Here is a 19,860-nt window from a genome sequence, read left to right as displayed (position 1 = left end):
ACGCGGATAAACGCGGCATAGACGTTTTTCAGCTTTTTCCAGCATTTAAAAAAAGTTTTAAAACGTTAGAATAAGTGCATAAAAACGCTTATAAACGCAGTAGGAACATTTACATGCCTTTTTACAAAACGTCCATGTAGACCCAGCCTTAAAGTGGTGTTCACAAAAAAGGTATTTCAAAATACTGGCATTACACTTGCAAATAAGGCTGAAAAGCAAAAACATTGACAATATTTCTCCCCATTACACTGCCCTAATGTCAAACTCAGGTTTTGCTCTAACAGTGTCCTGAAACATTTATATTTCTATTCAATACTGGTGCTCACATTCCCTCCTCCCTTTTTTTCTCTTTGCAATTTGAGTTTTAGGCTTATGTTTGTGGGCTCTATTCTGACTGTTTAAAGTCCCTATACACTTTACACTCAAATTAACACTTATCGATATGGTCTTCTTCCAATCATTCGCTTCTATCATGGCTCTGGCTAAAGTTTAGTTAGGGAAACTAAGAAGGCAGAGTGTATAAAGTGCGCCTCTGTGGCTAGTGTGCATAGTCCAATGGAAGTCAATTGTCATATACCAGATGTTAAAGGAAAAACATAGTGTATACATATACTAACCATATACATGATACCTCTGCTACTTTGTAATTCATTTTTTTAGCATCCAAAAAATCTGCTGCAAAGCAACTTTTCTAATTCTCTATATGCTTTCATGGCTTTGTAACATTTCATGTATGACTAAAGAAAATAAAAAGCTTGTACATATCTTTTATAGGTCTAGAGATCCCCAGGTAGAATTTTGTCATGACTGTATGGTGTGCTGTGGAAAGCTGTAAATATTCTACACAAAACATTAAGTGAATTACCTTATGTTTCTTTTTATGTGTGAATCAGAACACTAAACAACCCAGCGGACCAGATGGATGTCATTGGCGTTGGAGGCATTGACTTTGAGGATAACATAGCACGATTTTCTTCTCGAGGGATGACCACATGGGTAAACTTGTCTAGTAATACATTTGCATACAAAAGTATTAAAAAAATCCATCCTAAAAATACCCTACAGTACACTGTGGAATGTATAATTTGTGATCTTGGAGTCCATTGGGCCAGGGCCATTAACAGCCCTGCTTTACTAAGTATCATCTGGTGAACTCTTTGGGTTCTATCTTAGCAGTACTAAACCAGATCATGCCGAACAGTTTGATTCTGTATGGTAGTGATCAGCACTTTCCATCTTTTCACATCAGCTGGTCTTTTTTCTTGATGTTTAAATTCTTGGAGGTCTTAAATCTATTTCTCTCCAGCATTATTCTTTCTGATTGAAGATGTTGTTTTATTAACTTTTATCAATATTGAGTTAGTTAAAATGTGATATCATATGTCAACATATCCCAGGCTTCGTAAAACTGAGCAACTTCAGCAATGGAAGTCTCTTGGTGTTGGTAATGTAAAAAGTGGATTAAAAAAGTCTTTATGGTTTTGTCATTGGCAGGTTCACTGCATTTCAGCAAGATGTGATTATAAATCTCTATTTTATGCAGGAGCTCCCTGGTGGATATGGAAGAATGAAGCCGGACATTGTCACCTATGGTTCAGGGGTGCGTGGTTCTGGCATGAAAGGTGGTTGTCGCTCCTTATCTGGTACAAGTGTTGCTTCTCCTGTAGTGGCTGGAGCCGTCACACTACTTGTTAGGTAAGCTGCACACCTGGTTTTATCAGATTTAGATGGGTTTCTTTCCTTGATAGTACACACACGCTTATATTTATTCTTATTTAATACATATAAATAATTGCTTTTGGTGCCTAATATTTTTCTGTTTGAAATATGTAAGAAGATTTATCTGCTTTTATTCAATTGTTCCAAGTAATGGTTAACATACCTATTAACAGAAATCCTGTTTCATAAAGGTTTAGCAATGTCATAGGTTTAGTAGTTGTAAGTATTCTCCGAATATCATATTTCAGAGTCTGAAATGAAGGTTCAGGTATATGTCAGCTGAGGAAATAAATCTGTTTAATATGCAACATTTTAGCTTCTTGTTCCCTTTTGGGAAGATTTCTAGCCACTTTTATAAACATAAAATAAGAGTGACATCAGAGCAAGTGTTCCTTTTTGATTTCACCTCTATTCCTGTATTAGTGGCAATCAAAAGTTTGAATTTTCCTTTTTAGTACTGTGTTTCTCCGAAAAAAAGATACTGTCTTATATTTATTTTTCCTCAAGAAGACACAATATGGCTTATTTTCAGGGGATGTCCTGATGTCCTTAATGCTTTTTTATTAAATATTTTATTTTTATTAAGTAATTTTTTTCAGGGATCAGAGAACTGGGTCCAATCTGCACAGTGGAGCTGGGATGATCTCTCTGGGCTCAGTAGCAGACTGCTTGCTGAAGCTTTTCCCCTATCCCCTGGTGTTTGTGGGGGGTGAGAGAGACCCACAGACTGTTGCTGGTTGGTGCTGGGAGGGAGAGACTCACAGTGCTGAGTAAAACGGCAGTCACAGCTTTACTTCTTCCCCCTAAGAACACACAATACCTAAAACAGAGCTTCCTCCTCCTCACTTCACTGAGGAGACTTTTACTTTCACTTTTCTATCCTCCCTCTATGCCTCAGCTTGCAGAAGGCACAGAACGACGCGACTATCACTATGTCTTATTTTCGGGGTATGGCTTATATTGCGCAAATGCTTAGGAATCCTGCTACGGCTTATTTTATGGCTATGTCTTATTTTCGGGGAAACCTGGTACCAGAAACAAAGTTTATAAACAAACAAAGGGGGCACAGATGGCAGTTCAAAACCTGACGGGGTAGTTAACTTCATTATGCTATTCCAAACTAAAAACTAAAGTTTGGGCTTTGGACGCAATATAACTCTGCAGTGTAAGTTATCACAACTGCCTGGTAGCTTTGTTAAAGGTTTCAGTTCTTGGGTTATTTATTCTATTTTTTTTTAGTTTCTTCCAATATACCTTGAAATTAGTGGAGATGCACTCCCTACTACAACCGGTTATTTACTTGTAATAATGTGTTCCTCCAGTACGGTTCAGAAGCGAGAAATGGTGAACCCAGCTAGTATGAAGCAGGCCCTCATTGCCTCTGCTCGAAGGCTTCCTGGAGTCAATATGTTTGAGCAGGGACATGGCAAGCTGGATCTTCTTCGAGCCTACCAAATCCTCAACAGTTACAAGCCGCAGGCCAGGTAATATATTGTCTTTATTTTTAAAGCAGAGCTAAACACATAGATTCAAATACTGCAACCAGGCAGTTCATTCATTGCAGAATGAACAGGCAATGTCCCTTCTGCAAAAAAATGCCATTACTTGTCTAATCGCAGTTTTGTTATTGCACTCACCTTCCATCTGTCCAGCATGGGTGCTATCGTCCTTACTTGACTTGAAGTTGGGGGTATTCAGCCTTCTTAATTGGCTGGGCCAGGATGACATAACTCCCGAGCATGGGTGAGATTTGTTGAGCACTGTGAATGGCTAAAACGCTGCCTGTTACCTTGTTTTGCATCCATCTATGAGGAAATGCTGTAACTTGGAGCTGCAAGGGGTAAAACGCTCAGAGCAGTGGGATGCATAAATCAGAAGCCCAAGTACGTATCATATAGTAGTTTATTTTACTGCTTAAAATATATATGCTTTTTTTGTCTTCCAGTTTGAGCCCTAGTTATGTTGACCTGACAGAGTGTCCGTACATGTGGCCGTACTGTTCTCAGCCTATTTATTATGGTGGCATGCCAACCATTGTCAACATCACTATTTTGAACGGTATGGGAGTCACTGGAAGGATTGTGGACAAGGTATTGTTGTTCATTTGTAGTATGTACAAATCTTTCAAAACGAAAATTGCATGTTTTAATATGCATGGCATATAGCCTTTAGTAATGATTCAGATCCATTGGGAATATTCTACTGTTTTTTGTAAAACCAAATTAAATGCAGTGACTTGACAGGTTTGTCAACAATATACCAATCAACTTTTTAATTTTTTTTTTTATATACCCAAAAGATACTGTTATCACATACAATAATTTGACATTATGTCTTGATTGTGGTAAATTAAATGTATATTTATAAATAATGAAACATGACAAATCTTCATACCTTTAATACTTCTCGAAATATTTTCGTATTGCAAAGTTCTATTTAAAATTTGACATGTTTTTCTTTAAATTGCATAAAGATGTATATCTGGAATATTAACTTGTTTCTATTGCAATTATAAATCTCCTTGCACAAGGCTAAATGAGTGTAACTTTGAATAACTACTTTTTTTAGCTTGCTAATTCCAGAGTAGCAATCTAGTAAAAAAGTAGGAGATGCATCTACTTTGCCCATGTGAAAGGGTTTCATAACTCCTTCCTAAACAGCATTTTACGTGGACCAGTTATCTTTGCAGACTCGATCTTGGCTCATTTGAACAGAGGTGCAACAGTTTTCCTGCAAGGTGTCTCCAAACTTTAATGTTAAACTGGCTTAGACGATGTGAGCATATTGATTACACTGAAAGCAGTCCTATAATGTATTATGTTGTCACAGCAAATATATAGTTAAATGCCTGTCCTGAATAAATCTTTTGGTGTTGGTCACATGAATAAAGGCTGAGAGATTGGTCATTCTATCTCAAAAGCTTTTCAGACGTTAAGGCCTAGCAGTTCACCTATGCATTTTGGTAATACACGTGTTTAGTGTCATTTGCTTTCAATGGCATTTTAACGCACAAAGCCGCCACAATATGCAGTGCTGCATAGGAAAAATTAAAAAAAATGTATTTTCCCCCCTTTTCTGATTTCATGTGACCAGTGTTTTGGCATTTGGTCATATGATTGGTACTGGAAATAAATTGAGAGAAAAAACGTTTTTCCTTCTGTTTACTCCCCCCCCCCTTCTGGATTGACCTAACTTTTTATAGGCATGTTATATCAACTCAAAACTGTTTCAAATTTTAATTATTTCAGCCCGAATGGCAGCCATATCTGCCACACAATGGAGACAACATTGAACTGGCATTCTCCTATTCCTCGGTACTTTGGCCATGGTCTGGTTATTTGGCGATCTCCATCTCTGTAGCAAAGAAGGCATCATCATGGGAAGGCATTGCTCAAGGCCATGTGGTGGTAACTGTAGCATCTCCAGAGGAAAACGGGGTGTGTAATAGAAATGACAATGTGACCTCTGTATGCTATGCATGTTTTTGTGTTTTTATATTTGTATGCTGTTACCAAGTATTGATTTTTCCACAACCTAAAATAGGCATATCTTTGCCAGCATCCATTGATCTTTCAGGTGTGAATGTGACTGTTGATCTTGTACCTTAACATTCTTCTTACTTCCTTTAGTGTGTGTGTTGTGTCGGATTTAAACAATTCCTTGCATGTCTAGATTTGTGAATGTGATGTCCATTCCAGTGTTCTTCTATATAGTAAATAGTTGCATATTTCTCTTTTTTTGCAGGTAAAAAATGGAGCAGAACAATTTTCCACTGTCAAGCTGCCAATTAAAGTGAAAATCATTCCCACTCCACCACGTAGCAAGAGGGTTCTATGGGATCAGTACCACAACCTCCGATATCCACCTGGGTATTTTCCTCGAGATAACCTTAGAATGAAGAATGACCCCCTGGATTGGTAAGCAAAAACGATCCATTTAAGTGTATGTAGACCCAAACAAAGATTTCTGCATTGTTTTAAATGTCCAGACAGGGGCATCTCTGAATTGTAATTGCTACAATTCTTTAAGGTTAAGATGGCTACTTCACTGGTGGTCTGTTATTGACGGACTTGGTAAAGTGTTCCTCACTTAGTGCGAGTCCCAGGAATTTCATCCTAGGAATTTTTCAGGGTTTCGCCTAAGTCGGCTTAATCAAGGAATCTATTGAGGCTTTTAGACACACAAGTTTTGTATCTGGTTTTTCCATCTAACCAACATAAAGGGTATTAGAAATAGTAAATCTGTGCTGGTTCCATGACTATGACCCTTCCACTTGTGCAGGTCCGCAAAACTAGTTTGTGATATCTGGAAAAGAATAGCAGCCAGCCACACTATTTTCCACATATCACCAACAATAAAATTTCCGTTTTACCAAAATACCTTTTATTACTTACCTCCCTCCAATCTGCCTTAAACTTGAACAATTTACCTTATCTTTTACCATCCAATATTAATGGATCTTTAATATGATAATCCATTACCCATAAATCCCCTTGAAAGCACATAAGCATTTTTCAATTATCACAGCTTTTAAGAAAACTAGAGGTATTACACATCATTCATGGACTCCAGCTCCATCTTCTGGTTAACAACACTTTTCAAAACAACTTAAGGGACTAGTCTGCTGACCTGCACAAGTGGAAGGGTCATAGTCACGCAACCAGCACAGATTTGCCATTTCTAATACCCCTTTATTATGTTGGTTAGATAGAAAAACTGTGAACAAAACTTGTGGGTCTAAAAGCCTCAATAGATCCTTTGATGAAGCCGAATTAGGCAAAACGGTGAGACCCGTTATATGACCCTGGTGACTCACACAAGTTTGTAACAAAACATAATTCCTATCCTTTGACTAAATATCAGCATCTTTTGGGGATGATTGAAATGATGTGTTTTTTTTATTGTTAATGGTTGTGTACTGCCTATGATATGACTAAATTAATTAATTGTTTTCTATCCTCCCCACATCTTTGTGCCTACAAAAAGCATTCTTCCTCTATCTCTTCCCTTTTCTTGATTTCATTATACAGTCCAAATACATGGACGTATGGGGTTTGGCACTTTACCAGGTTCCCCTTCAGACAACCCTTGATACAATTTATCTTCCCAACCTGTTGTATCGCTTTCAGTTCCTACTAAACTCTCAACTCCATAATTGTTACCCATGTTCAAAGCATGTTTGGTATTTCATGTAAAAATTGAATGCATGTCATTTACATGCAGGGAATTTCATAAAAATGTTGGTGTTACAAAAGCATTCAAAACACATGCAGAAAATAAAAAATATTCTACGCACCTGGACCTTGATATACAAGATTTACAGTGTTACAGTGATTGGTTTTAGTTTAGATGTTTATTGCTTTCCTTGTCTTCTTACAATTCTTCTATATAGAGCCAATATAATATGCAATGTATGTTTTGTATTATTTTCCAGGAATGGGGACCACATACACACAAACTTCCGTGACATGTACCAACACTTGAGAAGTATGGGGTACTTTATGGAGGTGCTGGGCTCACCATTCACATGCTTTGATGCCAGTCAATATGGTAAGTGCTGTTGGCATATTCAACTTTCATTAAAATTGGTTCTCTTCCGATACTTTCATGGATATAGGTTGTTTGTCTCTGAAGTAGGATTTACACTTTCATATCCAACATAAAACTTTTTTGCTTTTGCCAGAATACGTTTAAGCTGTTCTTGAATAACAGCAATACACCTATGCCAGGATACATTTAGCTCTTTATATCACTTAACAGCACCACCTAGGGTTTTTTTTTTTTTTTTACCCCTGACTTGAAGTAACCCACCTCCTCCACAGATTTGCTCATCCTAGTGGCTACTAGTGGCAGCACCTGCACAGTAAAGCCCCATTGACTTCTTTGTAGGGGGTGGGTGGATAGCAGATGAGTTGTGTAACCCAATTTACAGAAGTCAATGGCAAGGAAACAGGATAGCTGTTCTTTGACAATGTATTGTAAAGCTGGCCTTGACACATTAGCTGCATATCGGAGTATTATTATCCAATGTCCAAATGCTTATATATGCATGCTCCTAACACCAAATGTTCATGTTTAAGGAGTGGGGAAGAAATTCCAGACACTCCTAATGCAATTTCATTAAAATCTTACTATGCTTATCTGCTTTTCCCATGGGAATATTTCAGCCATGTGGATCTGCTGCAACCTGTTGGATATATACATAAATATATTTACATTTACTGGCTGCTGTGGGTAACTACCTATTATTTGCAATGTGATAATAAATGACTGTTTTTGTTCAAAACCATGTGACCGTACAGTAGATGTGTAATCTCTACTCTACCTACTTATTCAGGAACCTTACTGATAGTTGATAGTGAAGAAGAGTTTTTCCCTGAGGAAATTTCCAAGCTGCGCAGGGATGTGAGCAATGGCCTCTCTTTAATTGTCTTCAGTGATTGGTACAACACATCTGTCATGAGGAAAGTCAAATTCTACGATGAAAACACCAGGTAAATGCAGTTTCCCACCATCCACAAATGGCATGTTCAAGCTAGATCAAAATAAATGCTTTAAATAAAACCATCACCAAAATCACAGAAATATTTTGACGGACTTTCTTTTGAACATTTGGGTTTCTGGCTTCAGTTGTTGGTTACTGACCTGGACTAGTGTGGATGATGAGTTATGACTTAACCAGTTGTGTGCTGGTTCGGAGTAGGTGAAATCGGGAGTGCTAAGGCATCGGGGCCTTAGCACTCCCGTACAGTCGTACAGTTAAGCAATGACAGCTTTTTATCGGTTTAATGATAGCATTTCTTTATGTATTGTGCTTTATATTGATTGATTATTAAATTGCTGTTAGGGGGGCGTCATCTTTTCCCATAAGTCAATTAATCAATGCATGAATTCTGTAGATCATAACGGCATTGCTTATTAAAATTACTCAACTGAAAAAAGCTGTAATTGTTAAAAACATTGTTGTTCTTGGTATGTTTTATGTTCAGCCTGGCTGTCTATTATTTAATAAATTTAAGTGAACATGTTATCAGCAGGAACACGTCAAGTAAAAGATTCTTTTGGGAAAATAAGGGCTCTGTAGGTGCAGTTTTACATTTCTAAAGGAATGTCTTAATAGTGATATTTCCTTATTTGTTAAGGTACATTTTTCCCCAGGCTGATGATTGGTACTCACCAGAGCCTCCAAAAAAAGAAAAAAAAGACTTGTATAATAATATTTTGTACATATACCCATGCTGATTGGGAATGAGCCAGGTGAGCTTGATGCACTGCTTCACTCCCTTTGTAAATCAGTATACAACATGATATGAAGATAATACCAGGAAGTTTGTAGTTGTGTCCTCTGTGCACAAAATATTGACATGTACAAGTTACTAAATGCTGATGGAGGAATCATGTGATTGTAGATCTTTTAGACTTGTCTTACTTAGCAAACACATTGCTTTGTCGGGAAAGCCCTTCTCGCGGCAAAAACTAAGGGGGATAAATGAGACAAAACCATTGATATTTTTGGTTCAACTTTTGAAGCTTTACACAATAAGGATCTTTATAATTCACCATGTAACTTTAATATTTAAATTTTATTAAAGATAAAACTGTCTCTTCTCTATTGTGCGTTACTGCTTTGCTGTCTTTTTTGACAGTCCTTGGCAAATATAACCATAGTCACAATATTTGTGACTGAATATTTGTATTTAATGTGCATCCTCTGTTAAGCGGAGTAAGCTGTTCTGGGTTGAGCAAATCCCAAGGTCCCAATGACCAATGTATCTTTAGATTTACAGCTTGCACCAAATTTTACTAAGCATTTTCTGTTCAAATTTCCATTGGTTTTTAAAGCAGCTTTTTTAGTTATACATTTTATCACTTATAGCTGGCCAGAAGTAAGTAAAGATTGGATGAAGATGCTGTTTCAATGTCTGTATTCTAAATAAATTGTTTGTGATGCTTGTAGGCAGTGGTGGATGCCGGACACTGGAGGTGCCAATATACCAGCCCTGAATGACCTACTGTCTGTTTGGAATATGGCTTTTAGTGATGGTATATATGAAGGAGAGTTTACAATGGCGAATCATGACAGTAAGTTCTGTTAAATACTTACTCCAGTTGTATTTCTAAGTCTGTCTGACATGAAAGTCCTTTATTCATTGCTAATAATTAACTGGTAATTTTATTTCAGTGTATTATGCATCCGGCAGCAGTATTGCAAAATTCCCAGAAGATGGCGCTGTTTTGTCACAAACTTTAAAGGACCAAGGTACTGTGTACTGTAACATTACCTTTACATTCATTTTAGTGTCTGATCCTTTTTGCTTTTTGTGTTTTATTAAATCTGACGTAACTGAAATTCCTGTAACTCCTCTGATATTGATATACTTCGCTAAATCCCCCAGTGTTTTTTTTTTTTTTATTTTAAATTGTTTTTTTTTTTTTATCTGCCTTACTTACCTTACTACACTTTTGAAGAAGCAGATGACATTTTTTATGCATTTATCTTCTCTCTCTTAGGACTTGAAGTTTTAAAGCAGGAAACCTCTCTGGTTGAAAATATCCCTGTACTAGGACTATACCAAACCCAGAATGAAGGTGGTGGAAGGATCGTCCTGTATGGGGACTCCAATTGCTTGGATGACAGCCATCGTCAAAAAGGTATTTTTCCCAGTCTAGTGAAATAACTGTCACAGACCAAGCACCTTGATGTCTATTCTGAATAATAAAGGATATTATTCTGATAGCCTGATAGGTAATTCTGATTCATGAATTATAATCATTTCTGTAATCATTAACCAAAAAAAAACAAAAAACAAATATTAGGACCTGGATATTTGATATCTGTTATATTTTAAACATTTGGATATTTAGGCTGGGTATTGCTGGCTCATTGAAAGTTAACAGACTTGCACTTTGATATGCATATATCGAAGATGGTTAGCATGGTGGATGTATAAAAAAAAAAAATCACATCTGTACTTGAGCGGTTGTGGAAACCTATGAACACCCAATGAAAATGAACTTTTTCAACAAATTCAAATAGATATTCATTTAGATCTTCTATCTGCTGCATGTTGGGGATATATGCACTGGATGGTTGAATAGGTGACAAAAATGTATTCAGATTTGATTGTTACCATTGTCTCCGCACAGCTTATGGAAAGGAGTTAGTCTTGTGACCTCAGTTACGCACTTTATACCCTTTTTTTTCTCTTGCACACAGTAAAACCTTTCCCTATTGCCAGTAATGTCACAACTAGCTCAAATGTGAACCTTTTGTATACAATGGATAATCTTATCATAATCCTCTTAATGTAATCCTAGAAGCAATGGAGTGTCATACAGCAAGCGTCTCTAAATCGCCTACAAGTCAGCCAGTTCAACCATGCTCAACCATATATTCATGAACAATTGGTCCAGTTGGACTATTCCTTGTGATAACCAGAAATTGTATAAGTCAACTTAAAATAAATAAAAAAAAAATATTAAGCATATGCAAGTATAGAAATAACTTGCTAATCTAGAAAACAAAGCATTCACTTTGTCTTCATTGTAATCCAAATGTTGACAGAGCCGTGAAATGTTTAAACATATTTGTGGTTGAGAAATCTGTGGACACATTTTAGAAGCTGTGGAAACTAAACATTTATAACTATTCTTTACTTATCTCTCTCTATTAAATCTATTAGATGGTTTAAAAAATGTTGCTCAGATGTTCTCTAATAAACTACTGATTAAAATTTGCTGGATGTGAACATGTTAGAAAAATGATTTCTATACATTGTGCAGATTGCTTCTGGCTGCTTGATGCTCTCCTGCAGTATACATCCTATGGAGTCTTACCTGCAAGTCTCAGTCACTCTGAAAACAGACAGAAGCCACCAAATGGTGAAGGGGTCCTACAGCCAGAGAGGATGGAAGGTGAAGACCTTTTTTTTTTTTTTTTTTGAAGGGAAAAAAAATCTTGTCTATGCATGTGAGAAAATAATCTTAACTTAACCCTATAGGTGTACATAATTTAAAAAAACTAATTTTTGGGTAATATATATATATATATATAAATTAGTTATTTGCAAACCCCTATTTAATGTTCAGCACTGTGCAATATGTTGGTGCTGTATAAATCATTAATAAATAGTAAGGCTTTGTTGTGCCCATGGCAGTTTTTGTAGATGAGTGTATATCATTTTAAGAGTAGCAGTCATTTCCTTCAATTGATAAAGTACTTCCTCTTTTCTGGTACATTTTGTTTTTTCATACACATTGAAAAAGATGATTAATAATAAACAATGTTCTTTGAGACAATATCCACTTTTTGCCAACCCTCCAAGCACTCTGAATTTTTTTGTGTGTTACATTTTTAGCCCACAGGAAACTGTACCTATCAGTCCCTGTTTGTAGTACTCTAAATAGACAAAAAAATGATTCCAAAGGTATATACATATTCAGTACTTCACACCGCTAACTAATATTGGTACCCCTTACCTTCTAAGAGCAGAAACTAATTCGAATGGCCTGTGTCCTGGTCAATACAATAATATAATACAAAAATTTTTTTCTATAGGAAATCATCTTTATCGGTATTCCAAAGTTTTGGAAGCTCATCTTGGAGATCCTAAACCACGACCTTTGCCAGCCTGCCCACATTTATCCTGGGCCAAACCACTGCCACTTAATGAAACTGCTCCTAGGTATGTTTGTTGATTGGTTTGTTACTTGTCCTATTTCTTAGTTAGAGCACTTCTAACTTGTCTAGATGGTATTGCTATGTATGGGATATCCATTAGGAAGGATTGATAATACTATCATGCTCTTTATTTAAATATGGATTATGTGAACTGATAACTGTACGTCTCCAGGAACATACTGATTCATAAGCCATGTACTAAACTGTATCTAAAAGCTGACATGCATTGCCAAGTTTTTGTTGGAAATGCAGCTGGTATATAGTCACTAGGACCATTGCTTGAAAGCAGCACTGAAGTCAGTTCCCCCTGTTTCACTAGATTTGCCACACTGTTATCACTGTACATCTAGAAATGGCTTCCTTTTTTTTTTTTTTTTTTTTTAAGGTAACAATGGATAAATTAGCTTTGTTTCAGTTTCCCCCAGAGGATGAGCTGTGCTCACTAACCATGCAGTTTGGCTGCTAGCAGGTCTGTTGGTTCCTATTGTATAGTATACCAAACTGTTCTGTTCATTACAGCAGTTTATGGGTTAATGCCTGAAGGATGATAAGTAGTTGTGGGTACTATAAGGGATTTTTGCTGCACAGAGATTTCTAGCTTTCAAATTTGCAGTTTCAGGAGGTGTTTAGGCTCTGCCACAGCCAATAAAGCTGCTTGTAGTATTACCGGGTTTTGACATGAAAGCAATACAAGAGTCATTTGTTTCTTTTTCATGTTTAATTCATATACTTCTGGAACTGGCAGCATTAGGTAATTCAGTTTAATGGCTACGAAGATATAAACACTGAAAAGAGACAAATGTTTCTTTTCAGCACAGTAAGTTAAATGGCAATATGACTAATCAAGTGACACCATTAATGTGTGATCAGAGGAGGCTTCCTGTAGTGACAGATGACATGTTTCCATTTGAATTTTCTCCAGTAACCTGTGGAAGCATCAGAAACTGCTATCAATAGATTTGGATAAAGTGGCTCTGCCCAACATCCGTCTGAATCGACCCCAAGTGAGACCGTTGTCGCCAGGGGAGAGTGGAGCATGGGACATACCCGGAGGTAAGTTACTCTTAGGCTCTTTAAGCTTTTGATTACTATGATGTATTATTTGCATTTGTTGTGTTATCACAACTTTAAGGTTTTGAACTTTAAGCCACACAATAAAGATTTATAATGTGCTAGGAGCATTGATTTGCCATACTGCTGTGTCAGTTTAAAGGGAATGAATAGCCAGCTGTGATCGCAGATTCTTCAGCCAGCAGGCATAGTAAAGATGTGCTGTCATTCATTAGCCCATCATATACCTAAGCACCTTGTGTAAATGTTTTTTCTTTATAAAATACATTTTAGACGCATATAATGAGATATATCGTACAGATAACATTCATTTTACTTTAGGCTGAAAGAGGCTTCCCTTTAACAGTGTTTCTTACTTACATCAGTGTTTCTCTGCCTTAACATGGGAGGACAATTGAAATAACTTTAAGGTCCTCATGGAACCTCTTCTATAGTTAGTTTCCACAGCTCACAATAAATTAACTATACAATTTACTCCTATATTACTGGCCATTGGGACGAATGTCACCCTTTCACACAGTCAAAAAGATCATTGGTGTCAGACTGACCTGAAAAGCACAAATTGCTCCTTGCTCAGGGAACCCTTAACCTCTAGAGGAACCCTGCTTTAGAATGGAAGGGGCATCTGTTTGTGAACTCCTTCTGAATACAGGGACAGATGTAAATGGATTCATGTACTTTACAAGTACTGCGTAATATGTTAGCTTGGTATAAATGTGGAAAATATAAAGTGAAGCCAGCAGCAGCCAGGTATTTCCAGCCATTTCCAGCCATACAGATGTAATTTTACAGGTTTTACAGAAAAAACTGGCTTAGACATCTGGTCTAGAAAAATGTGAATGTGAAATAAATGTAAAGGTTAAAATAGAGGCTTAGAAATGCACACAACATGGATAAAAGTGTTCATGTTCAGAGCATGCCTTTATTCTTAGGCTGGCTAGACTTTGGCTTTATTGCAGTCGAAAGAAACAGCTGACAGATGCCTTTATGACGGAAGTGTCATGATCGCTTGCCTTCTACCCATCTGTGTGAGAAATAAAAAAGCCTTGTCAGATATATATGGCCTTATTTAACAAGGCAGTGCAACAAGCAAGATTGGGAGGGAAAAGGTAATACATAGCAACTAATCAGATTTCCATGAATAAAGTCATAATCTGTGAAAGATGATACCTGATTTGTCCATGTAGTGTACTGCAACTTACCTTTATTTACTGATATTAAATAAACCTAATTTAATTCACAAATCATCTAAACCTCCAAAAGCTCTCATGTCTGGAAAGCTCTCTGCATTATTACACTGAGTACAGGGTGATACTTCCTGAGTGGGGCGGTGAGTCTCTGATGGCCTGCACTTGCAATATGCCCTCAGCCTTCCAGGTTAAAAAATGGTGGCCATTATTCAGTCTGATAGACTGAGAACATCCTGCAGAAGAATTGAATTATTCCAGCTATGCTATATAGAGCAGATATATTGCTGCAATACCATAAGGACCAGATTTGGACTGCCTTATTACAATCTATTTATAATATTTTTCCTCGCCCTATTCTAGGAATAATGCCCGGACGCTACAACCAGGATGTGGGACAGACTATTCCAGTCTTTGCATTTCTTGGTGCTATGGTAGTCTTGGCTTTTTTTGTAGTGCAAATCAACAAAGCCAAGAGCAAGCCAAAGAGACGGAAACCTCGAGTGAAGCGGCCTCAGATCATCCAGCCATACCATCAACCAAAGACTCCATCTGTCTAAGACGCCACAAAGTGCACCACGTGTGGCCATCTGGACTTTTATCAGAAGCCTCACAGAAACTGCATAAAGCCTGCCACCTCAAGGACAGACCTCTGACTGATATGTTCAGGTTGCTGTCTTAATGACCAAACTGGACCTATAAAGGAATTGCTCCTTTTTATATTTATTTTGTCAAACAAACCTTTATTTGAAGGGTTTATCACTACCAAAAAGGGACATTTTTGGGGCAAATGCAATATTTAAAGAAGACTTGTGCCCAGCACAAATAAATCAAGGCATGAGCTCTAATAAAGGGTAAAGCCCTGATACAGTGACTCAAAGCAGAGCTTAGGGTGTCCTTCACAATGGCAATATGTTTGGGTCAGTCCCAATTGGCCATTCAGTTTCTCTTTGTGAAGAATATGCAGATACACCAAGTATCCCTGTTACCTGTACATGTGGGACAGCAGAGCTTGTGAGAGGCATTGGGTGGAAAGGAAATTGGCCTCCAAGATCTGGGTCTGATGAAGCAGTTGGTTAAAGCTTTGCCAACTAAAGGAGACTGTTTCAAGTACCTCATTTTGGCATTTCCTAGCCTGTCATTTGAAAAAATGAAGGCCGGTGTGTTTGATGGTCCACAGATTCGGCAGCTCATCATAGATAAACATTTCATCAGGACAATGTCAGAAGTCGAAAAGAATGCTTGGTTATCATTCACAGCCATTGTCAAGGACTTTCTTGAAAACACACGAGCAAATATTTACACAGAAATTGTCCAGAAACTCTTGGAGAGTTACAAAATGCTTGCTTGCAATATGAGCATCAAGGTGCATTTTCTGCATAGTCATCTTTCTATCTTCCCGGAAAACCTTGGTGCAGTCAGTGATGAGCAAGGTGAACGATTCCACCAAGATTTGAAGGTCATGGAAGGGACGGTATCGTGGTATATGGGATGTATATATGATGGCTGAATATTGTTGGAGGATCCGGCGGGATTGCCGGATTGTGTGTTAGGACACACTGAACACTCCACGAAAAGTTATAAGTGTTTTTTTGTTTACTTTAACCGCTTACCCGTATAATTTTCAAATGTTTCACTGTAAAAGAAAATGTTGTAGAGTAACAATAAATCCTTTGTATGAACAAATGAAATTTGAATAAACCGTACATTCAAGTTTATCATTGTATGTAAATTTTTATGTTTTTTTGACAAAAATGGAGGGTACCCTGTATCGTAAAAACTGGATGTGCTGACTAAAAACTAGGGTCATTTCTGTATTCACTACCCAAAAATTTGTAAAAATAAGTTTAAGATCTAACTCAACAAATAATGTGTTCCCCTGTGTTATTTAGACCGCCATTGCTTTAAAAAAAATACAGCTTGGTTGGTTTTGTGATTCTCTGCCTTTTAATACTTTCAAAATCACTGATCCAGAATGAGGATGCAGCATCTGGGTGTTGAGATAATTGTGACGGTTACCTGCATGCTTGTTTCAAGGTGTGTAACTGAAGCTTCTAAAAACAAGACCAGCTTTACATCCAGGTAATCGGCATTCTTTGCAATGAATTCAGCAGTGGCAGAAGTTTGGGTCCATATCTGTACCATTGGTGTTTCAATGTTCTTTAGTTGTATTTGTTTTCAGTTTATGATATGTTACACTAGGAGTTCCTTAAAAGAAAAAGTTCCTTTTTTGGCCAAATTAGGGGTCCTTTTACACCCTGTTTTGGGAATGTACTTTCGTGCTATGTCCCAAACCAAGATGCCACTACAATCTTCAATTTCTACACCTTTAAAGCAGTATTAAACAATTCAATATAATATATTCAATAACAATATAAAAAACATTATGGCAATTTTAGGTATCTCTTTATGGGCTATTCTCATGAATTTATCATCTCTGTCACACTTGATGGGTGCACTTTTTAAGAGAGCATGTACTTAATCTGCAAATCAAATCAGCCAGCCGTTTTGTTAATTAAAAAAAAAACAAAAAAAAAACAAACTGCTGATGTTCAGTACGGCTTTCTCTCCCTGATATCGCCTTTCAGACAAAGGGCATATGCACTTGCACTGCACAAATAAACTCTTGCACTGAAAATTCCTTGTAGTGCCTTTCCCCTTATATTGCCTGTTAAACCAAGGGCACGTGTACTTCCGAATAATCAATTAATTAGAAAAGGTCTTTTAGATGCACTACATCTCCTGAGTAGAAATAACTACAAACTTCCCAAAACTGCACAGAAAAAAGTATTTCCACAAAAATTTCTATCAAAGGTTTACTTTTTAGGATGGTTTTTTTAAGCAGCCATATACAACATTTAATCTGGTTGTTCAACTATATGATACAGCAGGCAGGTCTAAGCTATAAATTTGATAAAATGCAGTTCTCTTGAAAAACGGGGATCTCCTAAAATGCCGACTATTGTTCCTTCAAGATGCTAGAAGACAGCACTGAATAGTTACTAAAAATCTACATATCAGATCTGGCTTGTATATATTTCAGGGAAAACAAAGCTGAAAAATGATTCAGAAATCTGTACAGCAAATGTGCTGTGTATAAATCTGTTGGGGGGGGGGGGGGGGGATGTGCAGTCTTATTGCATGACCTATTCCTTGTGATTTAACTATTTCATAATAAAACTGCAGCTCCCTCCATCTGCCTCTTTTACTCTTGTAAAACGCTTCTTTTATCCAGAATATTTTTGATATTGGTTTGACGTTTGTTTCCCATTGATAGCCCCTATAGTTGATTTTACCTGCCCCAGAATATTTTTATGTTCCTTATATGTAAGTTTCCAATGCTTTTAAAAGAACCAGTCACCTATGTCTGTTTATAATAATCTATGTCAGATATAATAATCTAACTCTCCAATTTGAATTTGCTCAGCTTTAATTGCTCAGATACTATTTATTGTCCAGTGCTTTGTTCCTTTAGTGTTTAAGCTGGAAGCCTCGGTTCAATGATAATAATAATTTCTAATAGTTTGTTCACACATTTGAGGTCTGTTGCAATGTATTAATATACATCATCATGCAGTGTGTAAGGGCAGTGTGTTATACATGGGTTGCTAACTCAACACTCTTCAATGCACAATGCGTTTGTAAAATCTGATGTGCTGCTTTTGGTTGGCTGCTACGTCATAGTTCATTAAGGGGCCATCTATGATTACGTGTTGCCCTATATTGTGTTACCTGTACTACAATGTACTTTTTTGAACATATAGATGTGTGTAAACTCCAAAATTGTCCAATAAAGGATAATAAGATGTTTTCAGAATCCTAAAATGAAAAGATAATCTGTCAATTGACAGCTTTACCTCTATAGGCTTTTGTGTCATAATATTTTTAGTATGTGGAGGTGAAATGTCTACAATAGGTTTTTCCAGCTTTGTTTCATTATTTAAAGCAGTTCCAGTTAGGGAAAAAATACATCCATTCATGTTGTCAAATCCTTAGATCATTTAATCAGTGCCTACAGATAAAGAACATATACTAGAAAAAAAACTTTTCTTTTTCCAATAAAATTATTATTAGATAAATCAACATGCTGTGGAAAAAGTAAGAACACCTAATCATCCATGGTAGTTGTATTTTTTTCAAGGCATTTGAACTGTTCACTGCTATGCTACATCAGTTACATCATGTTTCTGGGTTTCTATATATCAACTGTCTGGCTCAGATCAGTGTTTTAAATAGGTCATCCATAACCCTACATTTCCCTATTTTAAGCTACCACTTGTTGGGTTGGGTTTGTTGGGCTGTGGCCATTCCTGGACAAATTGGCTGACATTTGAAATCTACACTTTTAGATTTCCCTTTAGTAAAATGACTGATTTCAAATAATTTGTTTATCTTTTTAATTCGATTGCCAGGCTTGGGCATCCACAACCTTCTTTCAGATTGTCCTTTTTGTGTTGTCATGATGGTACAACACAGGTGAATACCAACATGAACACCATACCCTAGATATCTGAGGTTTATAAGGGACAGGTTCCATCCTAATCTAAAGCACCTATTCTAATTTAATTCTGGATTTAAAGTGATGGGATCAGTCAATTCTGCATTTTTGTTCATTTAGATGAGAATGAATACACCCTATCAATTGTGTGTTTCATATGTATAAATATATCGTATATATGAGTTATAAGAGAGTGTTATAGAGTGTGCATGAAGATATAACGTTTGCCTGTTCAAATATGTTAAAAAACTATTTGCAATATGTGCTTACTTTTTTACATGAATGTAGATCATAAAAGATTTCTAAGCAAGTGATACCTGAAAAAAATGTAAATACATGCCTCTTGTGCCTTCTGAACACCACAACACTGAAGAAGAATTGTTCTTTGCACTTCAAAGACTTTGATATTCTGGGTTCCCTTACAGCTCTCGTTTCCACATGCTGGTTACAGTATTCAGCAGAAGTAACAGGGCTGGTTCTCTTTACCAAGTGATTGTTTACTTTTAATATGGGAAGCATTATGTTTCATATTTCCAATGCTAAACTTAAATAATATAACAATGAAAAATTACATTTAAATTTTTAGTCTCTGTAAAGTAGGGCAGGAAGGTAAAGTACAATTAGAAATAAACCTATTGTAAATTTTAAATTTGTGACAGGAGGCTAACTTCACATTCCTGGCTGTGGCAAGAGCCAAATTCCAT

The 19,860-nt window shown here is 36.8% G+C and overlaps 1 protein-coding gene across 1 annotated transcript in view; it reads left to right on the top strand.

Moving 5' to 3' along the window:
- Positions 1–15,430, top strand: part of MBTPS1 (membrane bound transcription factor peptidase, site 1) — a gene marked incomplete at its 5' end in the record, with an annotated part of 23,849 nt that extends 8,419 nt beyond the window's left edge. The window contains 15 exon segments of the mRNA XM_072422887.1: positions 894–996; positions 1,544–1,695; positions 3,042–3,203; positions 3,665–3,809; positions 4,968–5,156; positions 5,464–5,636; positions 7,154–7,269; positions 8,057–8,213; positions 9,677–9,801; positions 9,902–9,979; positions 10,231–10,371; positions 11,503–11,634; positions 12,278–12,404; positions 13,323–13,453; positions 15,022–15,430. Of these exon segments, the coding sequence (XP_072278988.1) occupies positions 894–996; positions 1,544–1,695; positions 3,042–3,203; positions 3,665–3,809; positions 4,968–5,156; positions 5,464–5,636; positions 7,154–7,269; positions 8,057–8,213; positions 9,677–9,801; positions 9,902–9,979; positions 10,231–10,371; positions 11,503–11,634; positions 12,278–12,404; positions 13,323–13,453; positions 15,022–15,218 (2,128 nt within the window).
- Between the last annotated feature and the right edge of the window lie 4,430 nt (positions 15,431–19,860).

The sequence above is a fragment of the Pyxicephalus adspersus genome, chromosome 9 (assembly GCF_032062135.1).
Source record: "Pyxicephalus adspersus chromosome 9, UCB_Pads_2.0, whole genome shotgun sequence".
In the NCBI taxonomy this organism is placed as follows: Eukaryota; Metazoa; Chordata; class Amphibia; order Anura; family Pyxicephalidae; genus Pyxicephalus; species Pyxicephalus adspersus.
The sequence above is the reverse complement of the archived record's forward strand: the minus strand, read 5'-3'. Positions and strand labels throughout refer to the sequence as shown.